The sequence below is a fragment of the Cornus florida genome, unplaced genomic scaffold (assembly GCF_030987335.1).
Source record: "Cornus florida cultivar Cherokee Brave unplaced genomic scaffold, ASM3098733v1 CherokeeBrave_3.0.0_Hap2_Chr03, whole genome shotgun sequence".
Taxonomy (NCBI): Eukaryota; Viridiplantae; Streptophyta; class Magnoliopsida; order Cornales; family Cornaceae; genus Cornus; species Cornus florida.
In genome coordinates, this window is record NW_026775573.1 from 38,109,893 (window position 1) to 38,129,362 (window position 19,470).

A 19,470-nucleotide genomic window follows, 5' to 3' on the forward strand; every position below is an offset into this window, starting at 1 on the left:
ATCTTCCCTATACTCTTCATCTCTTAGCTCATCAGCAGACTGTTATTCCTCACCTCTACAATCCTTTCTTGACTTCTTCTTCATTAAAGTCTCTATTTCTTTAACCTTTCTCTTCAACGTCTTTGTATTTTCTGCATCTTTTCTTATTTCCTTTTCCATATCTTTAATACAACGCTACATACAAATGTAGTAATTGGTGAACACTAATTGAAATACAATTACGGGGCAGTCTATTCATTCATACATCATCATCTGCAGCATTAAAATATTTATTTACCTCCAATGCAGCATTGGACGAGCCTGGCCAAGATTGGGACGGACGACATGTAGTTGGGCCAACATTGACATTGCTCAGATCTACTATGCCCCAAGCTGTGATCAACTGTTCCAAATTTAAATTACGCACAGTGTGAAACTGTTGTTCTACCTGATGCTGGAATGATAAAATCAAGATACACAAGCACTTAAATTTGCAACATAGCTAACAAATACTACATTACCTGACCATTTCCAATCCCTCCCATCTGTTCCTCCCATTTCAATCAATCAAGTACGAGACCATCATCCCAATAACCTAGGCTGTTTTTATCTCCATTAGGATAACATGGGTACTTCACTTGACATCTCATCAAATAAAGTAGTTATTTTGTATGAAACAAAATGCAGCAGATTAGACATGATACATATTATATACAAAACAATTTAAATTCATAACTTTCAATTTGCAAATGGAGTTAAATTAAAAGTTGTATACCTACAAGAAAATCAAGCAACCAATATACTCTCTTTTCAGCTTGCCATCACCCAAACTACCAAGCACATGGTCCACCACATACAGGCACCAGTTATAAGAACTTATTGCTTTGACATTGTTAACCGCCAATAATTCTTGTACATACACATGATAACGACTGTTTGGGGTTAGTACAGTTGCACATGCGAATAATACAAAGGCCCTTTTGAAGTCATCTCCAGCTTGACATTCTACAAGCCTTTTCATCAATTCGCCTACAGACAACGACTCCCGATATCCACCCTTGTCTATCCAGTCCATAGAAAACTAACAGGATGTAGGCACTGGCATTATACCGGCAGGTAAGCCCAAAATGTTTTGCACCTTGTTGACCTTAAGGATTTCATCCAAGAACAATCTTGTTGTTTTGATGATAACAAACCATTAATGGTGTTTAAGGACTAATGTTTACATTGAGTGTTATATAGATTATTCACATTCAAAGAATGACCTCAATGAAGCTATAAAGATCATTCCAAGTATTCCATTATTCAAAATCACATCAATGAAAGAAATGGATACAAAGAAGACTTGAAGTTGCAAGGAACCAAATGTAAAGTCCATCCAAAGATAGCTTAGACTACAACGAGCAAGAAAGAAACTTAAAGAAAGGAAGAAAGCGAGTCCACCTGAAAGCCTACACGATCATGCAAAGCATGAAGAAAGGGGTAGATAGGATGGTGAGTGTTTAGGATTCAATGTCAAAGTATTTATGAATCCATTTGAAGCTCATCTCTATAGGACCATGCATATCATATCATCATTCGTATGCCCCTATATCCATTAGCAATTGACTGTGCACTTCATTCATATACAATTAACATATGGAGTCTTTGCTAAAGAGTGAGTTAGTTCAAGCTTGCATAAGCTTTGAAAGAACTCATAACTTGTACTAGAAATGCTAAAACCATGCATATCAATCATAAAATTCATATTGGTCAACAATTAAGGCATTAGAAGCCTTTATTACCATGAGTTGGTAACAGACATTAGGACCCCAAAATGCACGTCATGAAAAACTGTGTTTTTGGCTAAGTGTGAAAAATGGATTTTTGAAATAATGATTATTTCAAAATAATTTTTCCCGGTAATAACTCTTTATACTTCAACTAGCCTAAACTGATTTTATCAGAATTTTTGACCAAGTCTTCATTGGTCTATATAAGGATTCATTTTTACCAAAACTGTCAGAAATCCAAATTTGTACTAAAACAGAATTTCTATATTTTGATTTAGTTGGATTTCAATTTTTTAGTTTTTTTTATTGAATCCAAATGGGGGGTACTTCCTTATTTACATTGTAAACTTAAAGTAAATGGACATATAAATATTGTAAAGATATTTACTTAAATGTTTTCAATGGAAATAAGCTGTGTGCAGATGTCCTGTACTGAAAGTCCTATGCGTAAGCTGTCATCTGTCAAAACTGTCAATGCACCAGATACACATGTCGACCGGTTCTAGCTTCATATCGACTGGTATCTAGGCAATACTGAAATTTCAGGGACATATCATTTACGTCGACTAGTTTGATGCATACGTCGACTGGTTTAATGCATACGTCGACCGGTTTGGAGCATACATCAACCGATTCATGCAAAGACGTCGACCGGTTTATGCTATACGTCGATCGGTTCCTGTCGAATCTGCAGATTTCAAAATGTAACGGCTCTTTTCTCCTCGACCTTTGTGCATTTAACTCCTAACAGCTATATTGAGCTTGCAAACTCTATAAATAGAGTAGGGAATGTCTTAATAATCAAGAGACATCATTTGAAAGCCTACACATTGCATTAAAGAGAGCTTTTGTTCTCAAATCTTCTCTTTATCTCTCTCATTCACTCATATTCAAATCTTGAGAGATTTAATTAAGCACTCAAAGGGCTTTTGCTCTTGCTTTAATCTTCATAGAGTTTTTGCTCTATTATACACTTGAGAGATTATAAGAGCTTATATTCTTCACTTATGTCATCTCCTCTCATTCATTTCATTCATAGAGTTTGAGCTTCATTTATATTCATCAATACTCTAGTTGTGAGCTGAAAATTGTACTACTATCTTTGAGAGATCTATTGTACTTCATTATTCTTGCTACTATCTATTGTAAGGGTTGGATTGACCCACAGGGTTGGTGTGACCCAAAGGAAAACTAAGAGAAGGTTGTTCTCTTAGCAAGGAAAAGAAACAAGGTCTTCTTTTATGTAACGACCCGGGTTTTGATTCAACCCGGTACTACAGTGATGAACCGAAGATTGACCCGTTAACGGATCCAGATGCGGAAGCAAGAAACAAGACAATGATCTCCCAAGGCATAGCACACATCTAAGACCCTTTGGTAACCTTCCATGAGGTCACGGAACCCGAAGGAACAAAGTGTTGAAGCAAAACAAAGAAAAGAGTATGAAAACCCTACCGAAGGAAGGACCAAGGGTAAAATGGTCATTTTACCCTAAGAGGAAGGAATTTAACTTCCAACAAGTCAAACAAGATAAAAAAAAAACATTCCAAAACAACCTTTGGTAACTTCAGATGAAGTCCTAAGGCCAAAGGATGAGAAATCTCGAAAACCCTATCCCGGTTCGAACCAAATCCGACACCCTCTCACTAAAATGAGGATATCTTAAGTAAGGAAAAGAATCTGAAGCTAAAATTGGTACCATTGGAGAGCTTATTTTGATGCGGTCAGTTTAGACTTAAGAATAAACCAATTCCGAGTTAAAACGAAGAAGTTACGTCAGATTGAAGTTGGAAGTCCAAAATTGAAAACTCTGGAAGACTTGAACCGGTTTAACTTTGGCAGAATGCCTAAGTTGAACCAAAATGACACCTTGAACCAGTTCAACATTCTTGAACCGGTTCAACTTGACCAGAGTTGAACTTAAACAACAGAAACAGTGTTTTAGCAGAAAAATGAGTTCGGAGTGCGATTTTTGAGGTCAAGATGACATTTTTCGGAAAAATATCGTGAAGAAACTCCCCTTAAAATCACATTTTCTATGTGACGAAGTCAAGAATGGAATTTATTTCCTAAAGAAAATCCCCAAAATGCCCTTGGGCCGAGTTTTTCAACAAAAAGGTGAAATGAGTCCATAGGAGGCTCAAAACACAAACGAAAGGGTTTTTCATGGAAACGATCATTCACACAAACGTAAATTATGATTTTGAGTGCGTGGGAATGGTCCGCGGCTCCCAAAAATGGCCGAGTCAAAATCCAACCCCCCAAAGGCCAAAAAGGCAAAAATGGACTTGAAATGAGAAAATTGAAAACCAAAATTTGGAAATGGTTTCAAATGACCATTTAGCCCTTGGCCACACTTCATACATGATTAATGAGACCCTATGAAAGAATGAAAATGGAATTCCCACACCCGATGCAACCTTGGTGAGACAAATACTTGACATTTTTCAATATTTTCATAATATTTCATGAAGTCGAAAAATACATGGAATACAAATTACATGTCATTGGCCTCCGGCCTCATCTTATACATGTTGAATACAATGAAAAGGAGTGTACTTATGTACACTTTACATATGTGGAATCAAATAATACAAATTTTGTCAAAATAAACAAAAGTAAACATGATATGCTAACATGTGCATATTCAATGTCATCAAAAATACTTCAAGACTTCTAGCATATCTAAAAGTGTTGTGTATCCCACAACAAAGCTTCTTTACCTGCAAAACACCCAGTAACCTCAGGGTGAATAAATAAGTCTAACAAGTTTATTCATAGGGGATGAGCATGCATGACTCGATTTCTTCAAAAATTTTAGACAACATGAATCATTTCAAAAAGGGATCATGTCACCTAACGTCTATGTCAAAGGTTAGACTCAGGGAGCATCCTAAGCTACCATGGAGTAATATCAATAAGAATCATGATATATGTACATATGTGAAACAAATTAAGATTGGAATAATCCAATTAATACAACAAGTTTATAGTTAACATGAATCACATTTTCAATGTAATTGAACTAGGTCTAGAGTAATCCATACAGCATGACAAAAGCATATTTGAATACAAGTTAACAAGAATCATATTATCAATGCAATTCAACAACCTAAGAGCAAGTTATACAATGCAACAAGTATAAACTTTTAAAGCCTTCAACTTAAAATCTAAAGCATAAAATTAACGGAAGTGGGTCATGCCACCTAATTTCTATGTTCACAATGTATCTATAGGATCACTCCTACGCTATATTAGAACATCAAAACACAATTTACAATACTTATGCAATTTAACCAACATTGGAACTTCTAATGTAACGCATAAAGCCCAATTTCGCAAAGTTAATATCATGTAACTTAAAATGGAAAGACAAATAAGGAACAACAAGTTACAACATCATCTAGTTATCAACTTGAAAATGAAATGCGAAATCAAACAAAGTGGATACTCGGACATCAGTCGGATTAGGCTGACACCTTGGTTACTTTAGGGTTACTAGCCCATGGTAAACCTCCCTATATACGCACTAGACTACATAGAGGGACTATCCCCCGTACTAGAACCACGTCCTAGCCATAGCCAAACATCCCCAAGTTTCCAAAATCAACAAGTTGTGCAACAATGCATATATCAACAGGAATATACAAGATAATCAACTATCTACCAAGCACAACCAAATTTGGAAACCTATACAATACATGCTCTAAGTCCACAACTAATATGATATGATGAATGTCGAATCTTCAGTGTGCGATTCGTTACACGCTATGCATGAAAGATGTTAAATACGAAGTGTGCAAATTATTACACAAGGCAACAATATATTCAATAAGGAAAACATATTCTCATGAGTATAAACATAACTACTATGTTATCCAATGTTCAAAACATAACCAAATGAATATACAACAAGTCCAAGTCCATGATTTAAATATAGAAACAACTTCTAAAACACAACTAGATTATGGAGCAATTTGATAGAATTTAAATAGATAAACACAATTAAATTTTCTAGATTCCGATTCAATTCCAAATAACCTCAATTTAATATATGTTAAAGGACATGGCATTGTCATCACCTATATCCATTCTAAAACTCAATTAGGTTGTTGGAACAATAAAGAAGAACTTTAATTAAATCATGCTAATTTAAATCCCAATGTTCTAAAACAACTTCTAATAGTCCCAAATTAATATATGCTAGTAAACAAGTCATGATCAATACAATTATCAAGTTAAGAACTTAATTAAGCTAAGGGGGCCATTAAATAGATTTTAATTAATTCTTTTAATTAAAATCCCTAAATTTTCAAACTTAACCAAATGCTCTCAATTTAACATATCTTAGAGAACATGCCAATGACTAATATAATATCACATTACAAGTTTATTTCATTCAATTTACGACCATGTGAATTAAACTTTCACTAAAGTTAAATATAAAATAAAAGTTGCAATTCTCATGCAATTAATCCCAATTTAATATATATGAACAACCATACTAAAGCTTAATTGTCTAACATGCCACAATTCAATTCTAAGTTGTATATCACCATGAGGATTAAATCTTAAACAAGGAAATTAATTAAATAAAAGGTTTCAAAACCTCACCGAATATTCTAAATCAAATATATGTAAAGCTATATGGCATGTAGATCAAGAATATCAAGTCAGAATTCAAATGGAGTGAATAGTGCACTTGGGGTAAATTAATTAATCAAATTAATTAAAAATTACTAATTTTCAAAACACCTCCAATTACTTTCAAATTCAACTATGTTGAAGAGCATGCTAAGGCCAAATATAATATGGTATCACACATTAATTTCAAGCTAGTTAAGGCCACATGAATTAATATTTTACTCAAGATAAATATTAAATAAAATCTTCATTTCTTATCCAAATGCTCCAATTTTAATATATGTTAATCAACATATCAAGGTGTAACATAATGTTAAGCCACAAGTTTAAAACATGCTATAACTCACCAGGAAAATTAAATTTCATACTAGAAAATAAATAATCAAAAATTCTACATTTAATATCCAAGCATGCAATTGAGTTGAATAAGCATCACAAGTATGTAATAGAGCAAGAAAGTAAATTATAACACCCCCTACCTCAATTTGAGATGAAAATCCCAAATCCCCACCGAATTGAAACGGCTCCGAATGCGACGAAACTCTTAAGTTTTGTCGGGGATAACACGATCTATATGAATCCCCAAGAATCCCCATGAAAATCCAAACTTGACCTCAATCCTGAATTCAAAATTTGGTCAGAAATGGTTTCTAATAAGGGGTAATGGTAAAGCACGACGAGGCAAACAACAAATGCTAAGGCCGAAGGATTTCTACCAAGGAAATCAAGTGGAGGAGAAGGTCAAAGGGTGGCAGCCATGGCTGCCAAGGATGGCCGGCCAAGAGAGGGGAAGAAGATGAAGAAAATCTGATTTTTCTTCTTTAAGGCACCTATTTATATTAAGTCTCAAAAAGTGCCCCGAAAGGGCCCTACCGGGTTTGAAAAAGTGGAATTTAAGCAAACGCGCGCTCAAACGGAAAAACTCCATGAACAAAAAAGATTCAAAATGAGAAAATATGAATAACGGAAGAAACAGCATCAAAAATTGAGTCCCGAGCAGAAAGTTACGCCTCGAATAAGTTCGGCAGCAACTAGGTTCAGAAACTCTGAAACCGGAGAAAAACGACCAGAGCGGAATTCTGAGAGTCCATGACTTGACAAAATGTGCAAATGAATCCCGTACGAGGATCCAGGCTCTAGACGAGGCATTTTGCAATAACTTTCGTTAATTGCACAATGGCCCTTACAAAAAGGGTTAATTACGAAATTGCCCCAGAATGAAAATATCTTCCAAAAGATATTTTCTTAGATACCCCTAAAATAAAAATATCTTCAAAATATATTTATGAAAAACACCCCAAAAAATAAAAAAAGATTCTAAAGAATTGTGCATCCATGCCCCTATAGGCACCGGGAGCAACCAGAATACTTTCTTGCAAAAGTAAAGATACGTATTTCGAGGAAACCACTCAAGATGAAGGCACGTAAAGTCAAAAACCAACTCCGAGCATGAGAAGTGAGGTTGTGCCAACAATGTGACAAATGGGGAAAAGACAGAATAGGGAAAATGACGAAATAGTGCATAGTGTTCGAAAAGTGAAAATGCAGAAATAACTCGGTCCTTAAGGGACGCTGTCAATCCATGGAAAAGAGTCTGAAAAATCATTTTCAAGCACTCAAGACGACACTAAGTGACAAGAAACAGAGTTCAAAATGGAAAATTAAACGAAAAAATTTTATTCGTAAAATTTCAGGAAAAAGGAAAGGGAGGCAAATAACCGGGTTGTTACACTTTATGTAAAGGTTTGCTCTCCACCGATAAGGAGAAGCCATAGTAGATTGGGAAGTCTCAAGAGGAGTCTTGAGCCGAGGAGTAGGAGTTTCCGAACCTCGCTAAAATTGCCGAGTCAAAGTTTACAATTTCTCTTCCCTATCTCTTTTACTTTTATGCTTTGAATTGATTATCAAGTTTATTTGGTTATTACATAATTCTTTTAAGAGACTAGTTAGTAATCATATTTATAAATTGTGAAAATTGGCCATTAACTCTATTCACCCCCCTCTAGAGTTAATTATTGGGCAACACACCTCAAACGCATTTATGGGCAACAACTGATTACCCTTCAATTTTATGCCACATTTGTCAACGTCAAATTGTTCTATCAAGTAGTTGAAGAGTGGGGTCGACAAATGGGAACACTTGAGGTCCAACAGAAATCCAAAATCGAGATCTTCCACATCCTTCCTCTTCTCAAAGTTCAATTTCGCAACTATTTCTATGAATTTCTGAATGGAGCTTATGTGGAAACCGGTCTTAATCTTGTATTCTGCCTTCTTCTATACCATTGAAAAACTAATAACATTATAATTCAATTCTCAAGTCTATGTTAAATGAAATAAATACAAATAATTCGATTTAACACATTACCTTTTTTCCTTCTTTTATTTACAACTTTACATCCGGACCTTTGGAACTCCATTTTAAGTTTACTTTTTTCCTCAAAATATGAGGCCCTCTCTTCACTGCTCTTTCTTTTCCATACATGCGTAGCTTCAGTCTCTATTTCTCTTTTTAGAGACATCTTGATTTTATCCGTCAATCCATGATCTTCTCGGTATTTCCTCATATATGCCGCTCTGATCAACCATTAGTAAACCAAGCATAAGGATTTAAATACATATACATCACAAGTTACTTTTTATGTTCTCCACTCTCAAATTCATATATCTTCTATTTTCAGAAAACTAAAAATTTCATATAACTTCCCAATTTGTTCCTACTTTTCCATGACTTTAGACTTCAAACCAAATTTCAATTGCAAAATTAACATTAATACATACATACTTGAACATAACGAACACTCCAGCAGGACGACGCGGCATAGTTTCTTTGGTCTTGGAGGATGTAGTAGTCTTTGCCTTCGACTCAAATTCTTTATCATCATCTTCATATTCCTCTTCATGTACCTCCTCTTCACATGGCACATAATCAGAATCGCTCTCAGACGACATTCTCAAACTCTCACCAACCTCACCGCTCTTCGGGATACTTATCTTCTTTAGAACCGGTATAATATTCCTTTTCCCTTTCCCTTTGCTACGCGCTACAGTCTTCAACCTACCCATTTGAAAACCTAAATTCAATTCAAGCCACAATTAGATATGATAGACAGAGACTATTGATGTACATTGCATGCTACATAGCAACAATATGTTAACTGCCAAGTATATAACACAATGCATCAGTATTTTGCAATTAAATTGTTGAAACATGTCCAACATAAGCATTTCCTTTCAATCCAACAATAAAAAATACTAATATCACTATTACACAATCTGTCAAAGCATGAAGTTTCATTAAGCTACATGTGTACAAATAACAAGATTTTAGACAAGTGTTGTGTATTTGGAGACTGATTCACTAATATGAAGACAATTATTGTGAAAGATATTAGCCAAAAATAAATAGTGGATTATTTGACAAAGTTGTATTTTCTTACTCCCTAAAACAAGCCACTTCAAAACTAATACTCTTACTACACAGCAAAATATACGGAGTGCATGATCTAAACATAGTATTTTTCTCTAGGAAGACATATTACATAGGTAATATCAACAAATCAGGGCATACTGGCTCTTTTACCCAATTTGTTAACAAGAAAATACGCAAAAATGAAAATGTGTATGTAACATAAGTTAAGTGGACAGAAATTATATGACTATAAACCAAATTTATAGACACTAACATTATAATCATATACATGTGACAAATTTTAAATATAAACAAAATCATCACCAAGAAAGACCAAAGCAAATTATGCTCAAAACTCAACTGCAGTGAAGATAAGCAATTTAATCACTAAAAAATTACGAAATCAAATACATTTATGATTTACGATGTCGTATGTATGTTATTGCACACATGTGAATGCAAACATCAGGCACCTCATCTACTATGCTCAACACATTAGGCAGCATTATTAAACTAAAAATGGCCAATTCACACGCACCCAACTACAGAACTTCAGACTTTTGAAACATCCGCTTACTATTGATGAAAGCAGGACTCCAAATCAACAATAAATAACTTCTGCACTTTGTGGATTTTTAGGGCGATCGGTTATGAGGTCTCTTTAATCACCTAAAAGGAATGAGGAAGAAAAGGTCAGACAGAGGCTTCGGTTTTCTTGAATCAAAGAAAGAGCAAGAGAGGTTAGGGTTTTCTTCAATGTCGCAATGGTTCTCTTCACAGACCCAAGCCTCATATGCAGAAGAGAGGATAGGGTTTTCTTCAAAGGAAAATGTTAGGTTACAATTTACAAATAATTTGGGATTTATATTACGAAAATGTTAGGATGTACATTAGGAAAATTCTGTGACTCACTTTACAAAAATATTGGAATGCAGATAAGGAAGAATTTGGGATGCTTATTAGGATGAATTTGGGATGCAACTTAGGAAAATGTTGCGATACAAGCCCAACGACCAAACATTTTCTTAACATTGTAACACTCTGAAACACTCTTTTTGCGCCACACATATACTCTACAAATTCTTCCATTTTTTATCCTCACAAACAAACACTCATACCCCTAATAACTGCATACTAAAAAAGCCATCAATTCAAATTCACCAATAATTTTCTATTTCTGGGTTTCTTACCAAAAATGTGTTTATATATTCTTACTAATTATATTTGTTTCTTATGGAAATAAAACGATTCCCTTCAAAATTAAATCTGAGAATTACGATTCATACCTGCTTAGGTTTAGCAACCAAAATTTGGGTTCATTCACAGAATAATCGCTGCTTCCGAATTCTATTTGGAAGGAGAGGTTAGGGTTTCTTACCAAAAATGTGTCTATATATTCTTACTAATTATATTTGTTTTTGCCATTTAGTTCTTATGGAAATAAGACGATTCCTTTCAAAATCAAATCTGAAAATTATTATTCGTACCTGCTTAGGTTTAGCAACCAAAATTTGGGTTCATTCACAGAACAATCGATGCTTCCGGCTTCTATTTGGAAAGAGAGGTTAGGGTTTTTTTCAATGTAGGGATGGTTCTCTTCACAGACCCAAGCGTCACATGCACAAGAGAGGTTATGGTTTTCTTTAACTATAAAAGGGCAACACAGGACCTTCTTCTTTCTTTCTTCTTCGCAGACCCACGCAAACCTTCTTCACGCAACAAAGCACCTTCTTCCCACGCAAACCTTCTTCCTTCTTTCTCTTCTTTGCATTCTTTACAAATTCTGTAAAGTAAGGGCTAGGGGCTAAATGGACAATTCTATACAAAGTAAGGGCTAAATGGACAATATGACGTATAAATATAACCTATACCATATTATTACACAAATATACAAATTATTACACACATTTAATACAACTTCAACAGTGTGCAGTTACTTTTTTTTAATCCACTTTTTTAAGTGATGTGGCCAATTCTCCTCCACTCATTCCAAAATGGAGGAAATTGTGCACTATGCAACTGGAGCTGATTTTCCCCCATTTTGTTTCTACCCTCTTCTTCGTTATTACCAAAGGACCACTGTAAGTAAGTCAAGGATATTTTTTAAATGTCATGTCAAATGGATAGACCCAATCTTCTTGGTGTTGATTTTCGCTAAATTTCAAGGAAGCCTGAAAGAAATTATGTCTTGGTCCCCTTAGATTATTTAGTAGAATATAAAAAATTATCTAACATTTTGAAATTTTAAATTCAAAGAACATATATGAAATAATGTGAAATATATTATTTGAAAAAAAAAAATGAACTATTATTCTGGTATAGATAAAAAAGAAGAACATGACACTTATTTTGGCACAAAGAAAGTATTAATATAATCTAAGCAATATAATTGACGCATATATAATATTACAAAATATGAGATGAATTGGATTTACTAGTAAGAGAATTAAGAGAATTCAAGTTTGTGTTTGAAGAGTAGTTGAAATTATTATGATCAGTGAAAATTATTCTTGTTTTTTTAGAGATTATTTAGTGCAATACTTTATTTAAAAATAAAAATTATAGTCCAATACATAACATGCAATAGCTAAATACGTATAAAAAAAATTATTATTTTACAACCATACAAGATGAATTGAAGTTACAAGTAAAAGAATCCAAGTTCGTACTTGAAATTGTTATGATGAGTGAAAATCACCTTTACTTTTGTATTATAAACTTTGTTCCCTTTTCGTTGTTTTACCAAATTCAAGAAATATTTTGTAAGTATCTTTATCTATATTTGCTGATCTAAATTTGACACACTTTCTTTTATGTCTTATATTGTGGTTAAATATTTGTTTATTTTTGTCATGCTCCTGAGTTCAGTACAATAATAAGTTCATTCTATGATTTAATCCCACCAGTGCACCTAATGCAATCTATTACTTAAAATTTGAACAGTTAAATTTTACCTTTCCAAATATTCAATAATCAACTTTTAGTTTTACTAAATAACCCACTAATCTTTCTGTTAGAATAGAATTACTTACTCTATGGGTGGGAGATATTTTAAAGCATTTCCATGTCATTTCCTTGACATTTCTTGTTGATTCGAGATGCTACCAGCCAAGAAGTCAAGTGGGCAAACATTCATCTTTTTCCAAAACGAGTATTAGTGGCTCCACACGTATAGTGTGTGTGAGACTTTTATTATGTGAAGTCTTTTCAATTAATAGATGCTTGGAAAAATAGGATATGAAACTCATTTTCTGATCTATATATAAGTCAGGGCTATGCCCTCTCTCAAGCACAAACCCGACCTTTCTTTTCTTTCCTTTTCCTTTTCCTTTCCTTTCTTTTGATTTGATCAAAGCTGTTTGAGCTTTAAAAATGGCAGCTTCATGTGTTCACGATGTCTTCTTGTCTTTCAGCGGCCTTGATACTCGCAAGACATTTACTGGTCACCTCTTGGCTGCTTTGGATCAGCATGGTTTTTACACATTCAGAGATGACACTAAACTCCCAAGAGGTGAAGAACTTGGTCCTGAATTGTTGAAAGCAATTGAGGAATCAAGAGTTTCCATTATCGTATTCTCGAAAAACTACGCATCCTCAAAATGGTGCCTTGACGAGCTTGTCAAGATCATGGATTGCAAGACGACACTCAATCAGATTGTTATTTCCATCTTCTATGACGTCGAACCTTCTAATGTTTGATCACAGAGCGGTTGTTACGTAGATGCGTTTACCAGTCACAAAAAGGAGTACGACTTGAAAAAGGTTGAAATTTGGAGGTCAGCTCTAGAAAAGGCCAGCAATTTGTCCGGTTACGTCCTACAAAATGTGGCCAATGGGTACTTAAATTCTCTTTATTCTCTTCAAAAAAGCATGCTAAGTCATTTACCTGTTTGATCACTTATTTATTTTGAATTTTCACCTCTCTGTACGGTAAATTTGCTTAATTTCATTTTTTTATTTTTGTTTTTTCTTAACAATAAAAATTGGACAGGTGTGAGTCAACGTGTATTAAGTCGGTTGTTAAAGCATTGGCAGATAAATTAAATCCTACAGGCTTAAGTGTACCAGAGTATCAAGTTGGAATAGAGCATAGTGTTGAACAAGTGACTAAGTTTCTAATGTTGGGGTCAAATGGTACTAGTAATGATGTTAGGATTGTTACCGTATGGGGGATTGGTGGAATTGGTAAGACTACCTTTGCTAAAGTACTTTATAATCGCATACATCGTTTTCATCCATTTGAAAGTAGTAGCTTTCTTTATGATGTTGGACAAACTTCTAGGGATACCGACGGTGTTGTTAAATTACAAAAACAGCTTCTGTCGGATCTCCTAAATGATGAAAATGAGAAAATAGAATGCGGGGATCATGGAATTGAGGTGATAAAATGTCGAGCATGGCGTCGAAGGGTTCTTTTTGTTCTTGATAATGTGGATAACGACAACCAATTAAGTGCTTTGGCTATAAATTGTAATTGGTTACGTCCCGGAAGTAGAATCATAGTAACAATTAAAGATTTGTCTGCAATAAAGTCACTTCGAGTGGATAAGGTGTACAAGCTTGAAAATTTGAATAGGGAGGAATCTCTTCAACTCTTCAGTTACCATGCCTTTAGAAAAGACTGTCCTCTAGAAAGTTATGAGAGCCTCACTGACGCATTAGTGTGTTATGCGAAGGGACTTCCTTTACTTCTTAAAACTTTAGGTTCTTTATTGTCGGGTAAAGCGGTACCTAAATGGCAAGCTCAATTGGAGAAGTTGAAAAAGATTCCTCATCCTAAAGTTCAAGATATACTAAGGCAGAGCTTCGACTCACTTGATGATAAACAGAAGGGTTTATTCCTGGATATTGCATGTTTTTTTGTTGGAATGGACCATGATTTGCCCATCAAAATACTAAAAGGCTGTGGTTTCTTCCCGGGAACTGATATTGATGTTCTATCTCATCGTTGCCTTGTAAGCATTAAGCAGAATCGGTTGTTGATGCATGATCTAATTTAAGACATGGCGAGAGAGATCATCCGTCAAGAATTCCCTGAAGAGCCAAGTGAACGTAGTAGATTATGGTATCATGAAGACATTCTTGATGTACTGAGAAATAACATGTTAGAGCTCAATACCTGAATTAATTATACATCATGTCACATATATATTTTTATATTCTTATACCTACAACTTTTATTTTCATCAGGGGACAAAAAAAGTTCAAGGCTTAGTCTTGAACTTCCCTAAATCAAAGGAACTACAACTAAGTTGGAAGGCATTTACAAAGATATAGAGGTTGAGACTGCTTCAACTCGATTTTGTCCCTATAAGTGGAAGTTACGAATGTATCTTTGGAAGACTTATTTGGCTATTGTGGAAAGGATTTTCTTTAGAATGTATACCACCAAGCTTAATTATGGATAATCTGGTTGCCATTGACTTGAGCTATAGCAAACTCAAACAAGTTTGGAGAGGAACAAAGGTATGATCATTGATACTACTGTTTTTTTAATCATCTGCTTCAAACTACTTAAATTATACAATGACATGCTTGAAAATTTATTGTCTCTTTATGTTCCTAACAGTTTTTGTGCAAATTGAAATACCTCAATCTCAGTTATTCCTATCTCTTGATTAAAACTCCGGACTTCGCTGGGCTCACCAGTCTTGAGAAATTATTGCTTAATGATTATAAAAAGCTGGTAGAGGTTCACCACACTATTGGACGTCTCAAAGATCTTATTGTCTTGGACCTGAAGAATTGCAAGAATCTTAAGAAGATTCCCTTGAGCATTTTCAGGTTGAAGTCTCTCTCTAATTTCAATATGTCCGGTTGCTCCAAATTAGAGTGCCCAGCATTTTTTCGAAGATCGCCACCTGAATCAAGCTTTTCGTTAGAGCTGCAAATGAGCCGAGCCGAGCCGAGCTTTGGGTTACTCGGGCTCGGCTCATCATTCCCAGAGAGGTGCTCGGGCTCGGCTCGGGATCAGGCGAGCTTGGCTAAGCAAAGCTCGGGATCGGCTCGATAGATTTTTCAGAAGCTCGGGCTCGGCTCGGGCTCGATTACATGCACCTCCAATTGTTGTTTCCTAACTCTGCATAACAGGAACTAAACAAACAAGCTTTTCTTTCACGATATCAAATCTCAATCTCCAAGAAGAAGAAAAAAGAAAAAATATAGAAGAAAAAAATAAATAAATAAAGAAGTTAAAATTCCAAAGTTGTAGAATTAATTCCCGATTCAAGAAAAGAACTAAACAAGCTCTCTTTCACGAGATCAGATCTCAATCTCCAAGAAGAAGAAAAAAGAAAAATTACAATAGAAAAGAAACAAATAAAGAAGTTAAAATTTCAAAGTTGTAAAATTAATTCCCGATTCAAGAAAAGAACTAAACAAACTCTCTTTCATGAGATCAGATCTTAATCTCCAAGAAGAAGAAAAAGGAAAAAATACAGAAGAAAAAAAAAAACAAATAAAGAAGTTAAAATTAGATCTTATATGGTTTTTGCCTTCCTCTGATGACAGCAGTGAGTGGAGTGATGAGTGACTTAGGGAGGGATGCCAGCATTGGAGTTTATCGGAACTCTGTTGCTTGTGAGGGCTTCCGGAGCGTTTATGTGGTGAAGCTATGAAGATGGATACGTGGTGAAACTGCCTTCTTTAGGGTTTATTCTATCACTTAAAAAGTACCAAAATCAACGGCTAAGATGCAACCTTAATTGATGATGGGCTAATGGTCCTTGGGCCTTATTAATGAAAGGATGTAAATTGGGCCAAACTAATGTATTATATGGGCTAACACTTCGAATATAGAATATGGTTTGTTTGTTAACATAAATGGGTTAGGTCTTTAAAATGAATATGGGCCATTTTTTTTTAGGCTTTGTTATTTAGATTATAGTAATGGTTTTCAAATGGGCTTATCATGTATAATTGTAATGGTCTCATATATATGGGCTGGATCAAGAACTTATAATTAGCTACTAAACGAGCCTTATACGAGCTTTGTTCACGACCCTAAACGAGCCTTATACGAGCCTTGTTCACGAGCCCATACGAGCCGAGCTTAACATTGTTCAGGCTCGGCTCGTTTACTAAACGAGCCTATAAATTGGGCTCGAGCTCGGCTCGTTTACTTAACGAACGAGCCCGAGCCGAGCCCTTAGCGAGCCGAGCCCGAGCTGTTCATAAACAGCTCGGTTCATTTGCAGCCCTACTTTTCGTCGTTAAAATTGTCAAGCAGCATCAGGAAATTAAATATGGAAAACTACAATATAACAAATGTGCCCAGTGAAATTGGAAGTTTGGTGTCCTTGGTATGTTTGGATCTTAACGGAAACAAATTTTCTAACCTACCAGCTACCATCACTAGCCTTCCACGACTGGAGGATCTCTATGTAGAGAAATGTACTCTACTTGAATCATTTCCAGGCCTTCCAGTAAATTTAGAGTTTTTTAGGGCAGACGACTGCACATTATTGCAGAGCGTGTCAATTGAATCAAAAGCAGCAGGTTATCAATTCATGTATTTTCAGCGTTGTCCCAAATTAGTCAACAACAATGCTGCATATAATTTTAGAAGAAATGTTCTCAGAGATCAGGTACAAATGCAATACTCTCTCCCTATGCTATGTGTGTAGTACTATAAGAAACCAATTAACTCAGTTCATGGGTCTAATGTAGGTACATCAAGAAAACGCGTTGCATTTTTGTATTTCCGGGGGTGAGGTTCCGAGGTGGTGCAACTACCAGAGTGAGGGATACTTTATGCGTTTTCGAATGCCTCAGCTGGGTCGGATATTACAAGCGATTATTTTTTGTTGTGTTGCTTCTCATAGAGAGGGAGTTGATAGACTCCCAGACGAGGCGCCATACGTGGCTTACTATTACATTTTTAATAAAACCAAGACGTCTCGTGGACCACATTGTAAAGTAAATGTAATTTTGTTTGAACAAATGTGCCTCTCCTACATACCAATGGCCGACCTTAAACTTTGTTGGTTGGAAGATGGAGATGAAGTGGAAATGACAATTAGACAATGGCCACTAGAAGGTTTATTATGGGTGAAGAGGTTTGGGGTTAGTCTGATTTACGAGGGCGATAAGAAGAATCCAGAGTCATATGTTGCCTCGCGTCACTCGGTCACTACTGCCTTAGATATTATTCATCCTCCTTCAGATGACATTGGTGAAGTAGAATCTTGAATTTATAAAAGATTACCTTCAGAAACAAAACATAATAATAATAGAAGAATTTATAAAGAGAATCTGAAGAATTTATAGAGGACCTACTCTTACAGGGTGGAACTTGGACCGGCCCAACGGATTATTGGGTTGGTTTTTTTATTTTATTTGTTTTGTTTTATTTTGTTTGTTTTTCATTTTTTTAAGACCGTAGATGACCCATTTGAAGGCTTCTAGAGTGAAAGGTTGAGAGAAAGTGTGTACTTCAATAAAAAGAATGAATTTTTTTTTTTAATGGAATGAGAATTATATATATTAAGACTGGAGTGTAGTGACCTGACTTTCCTAAAATTACATTGTTGTAATGGATCCTACAAATAGTCAGCCGATTGTGAGAAGACACGGGGAGTGTCTTCTGTTAATAATATGGAAATCCATAAACATAAAAATTAAGAACTCACTCTAAAAAGCATGAGAAAATGGCTCCAGAGTACTAATGAAGAAGCAACTACTTATTTCTGGAGTATGTAGAACACAACTTTTTACATTCCTCAAAATTATTTTAAATGCTGATGATAACTTCTATTTTTTTCTTATTTTCTCTTTTAGTGTTGCAGAGTGCCTTACTAGACAAAAATTCTGTCCCTAAAAAGCCAAATTTATGCAGTATTAATAATATATTGATATAATTAATCCATCACTTCACTTTGTTTTGTGCGCTAAAATTATATACCACTGATCAAGGGGGAAAAAATGTACAGCAACCATTCTGTATGTCAGTTTAGTAATGTAAATTATATGTGAGAATCTTAAAGAACAAATAGTAAAAATAAATGTTTGTAAGTCATCTTTGCTCTTTTTTGTTGTGGTTTTGTGGAGTCGAGAAAGATTTAATTATTTGGAAACTTCAAGAGTACTGAATTTTAGGAAAAATTCAGTTTCCTAATCTATTAGGGAAAATTCAGTTTCCTAATCTGATTTGACTTCCTTATTGGTTTAAGGAAAATTCAATTTCTTAATCTGATTTAACTTCCTTATTGGTTTTGAATTCTACAAAAGGAAAATTCTTATAGGACAAGTTTGGGGACTCTATAAATAGGATGAGAAAGTTAGAGAAAAAGGGTGTGCCAATACAAGAGAGTGCAATTGAGAGAGAATTCTCCTTGTAATTTTTCATCTTTTTCATAATGAATTTGTTCGGTGTGCTCCATGGACGTAGCCCTAAGATTTGGGTGAACCATGTATATCTTGTGTTCTTGTGTGTAATTTTTTTTCTTTGTGATTGCTTGATTATTCCTCGAACAACGTGCGTTGTTATTTTGCATTTCTGCCACAACAACTGCAATCAAATTCGGTTGATTGTATAGTACAACTGGTATCAAAGCCTTTGGTTAAGAACCTAGGGCACAGAAGGTGTTTGACAAAATTCTGAAAGTTTTTTGATTAAATCTATCCGTTCGAGTGGGAGTAATGACATCAGAAGATAAGACATCC

The 19,470-nt window shown here is 34.9% G+C and overlaps 1 protein-coding gene across 1 annotated transcript; it reads left to right on the plus strand.

Moving 5' to 3' along the window:
- The first annotated feature begins 13,179 nt into the window (after positions 1 to 13,179).
- Positions 13,180 to 14,807, plus strand: LOC132301464 (disease resistance protein RUN1-like). Its single transcript, XM_059798713.1, has 3 exons — positions 13,180 to 13,464; positions 13,513 to 13,643; positions 13,799 to 14,807. Exons 1-3 carry the CDS (start codon positions 13,180 to 13,182, stop codon positions 14,805 to 14,807), a joined length of 1,425 nt encoding a protein of 474 aa, XP_059654696.1.
- The last annotated feature ends 4,663 nt before the right edge of the window (positions 14,808 to 19,470 follow it).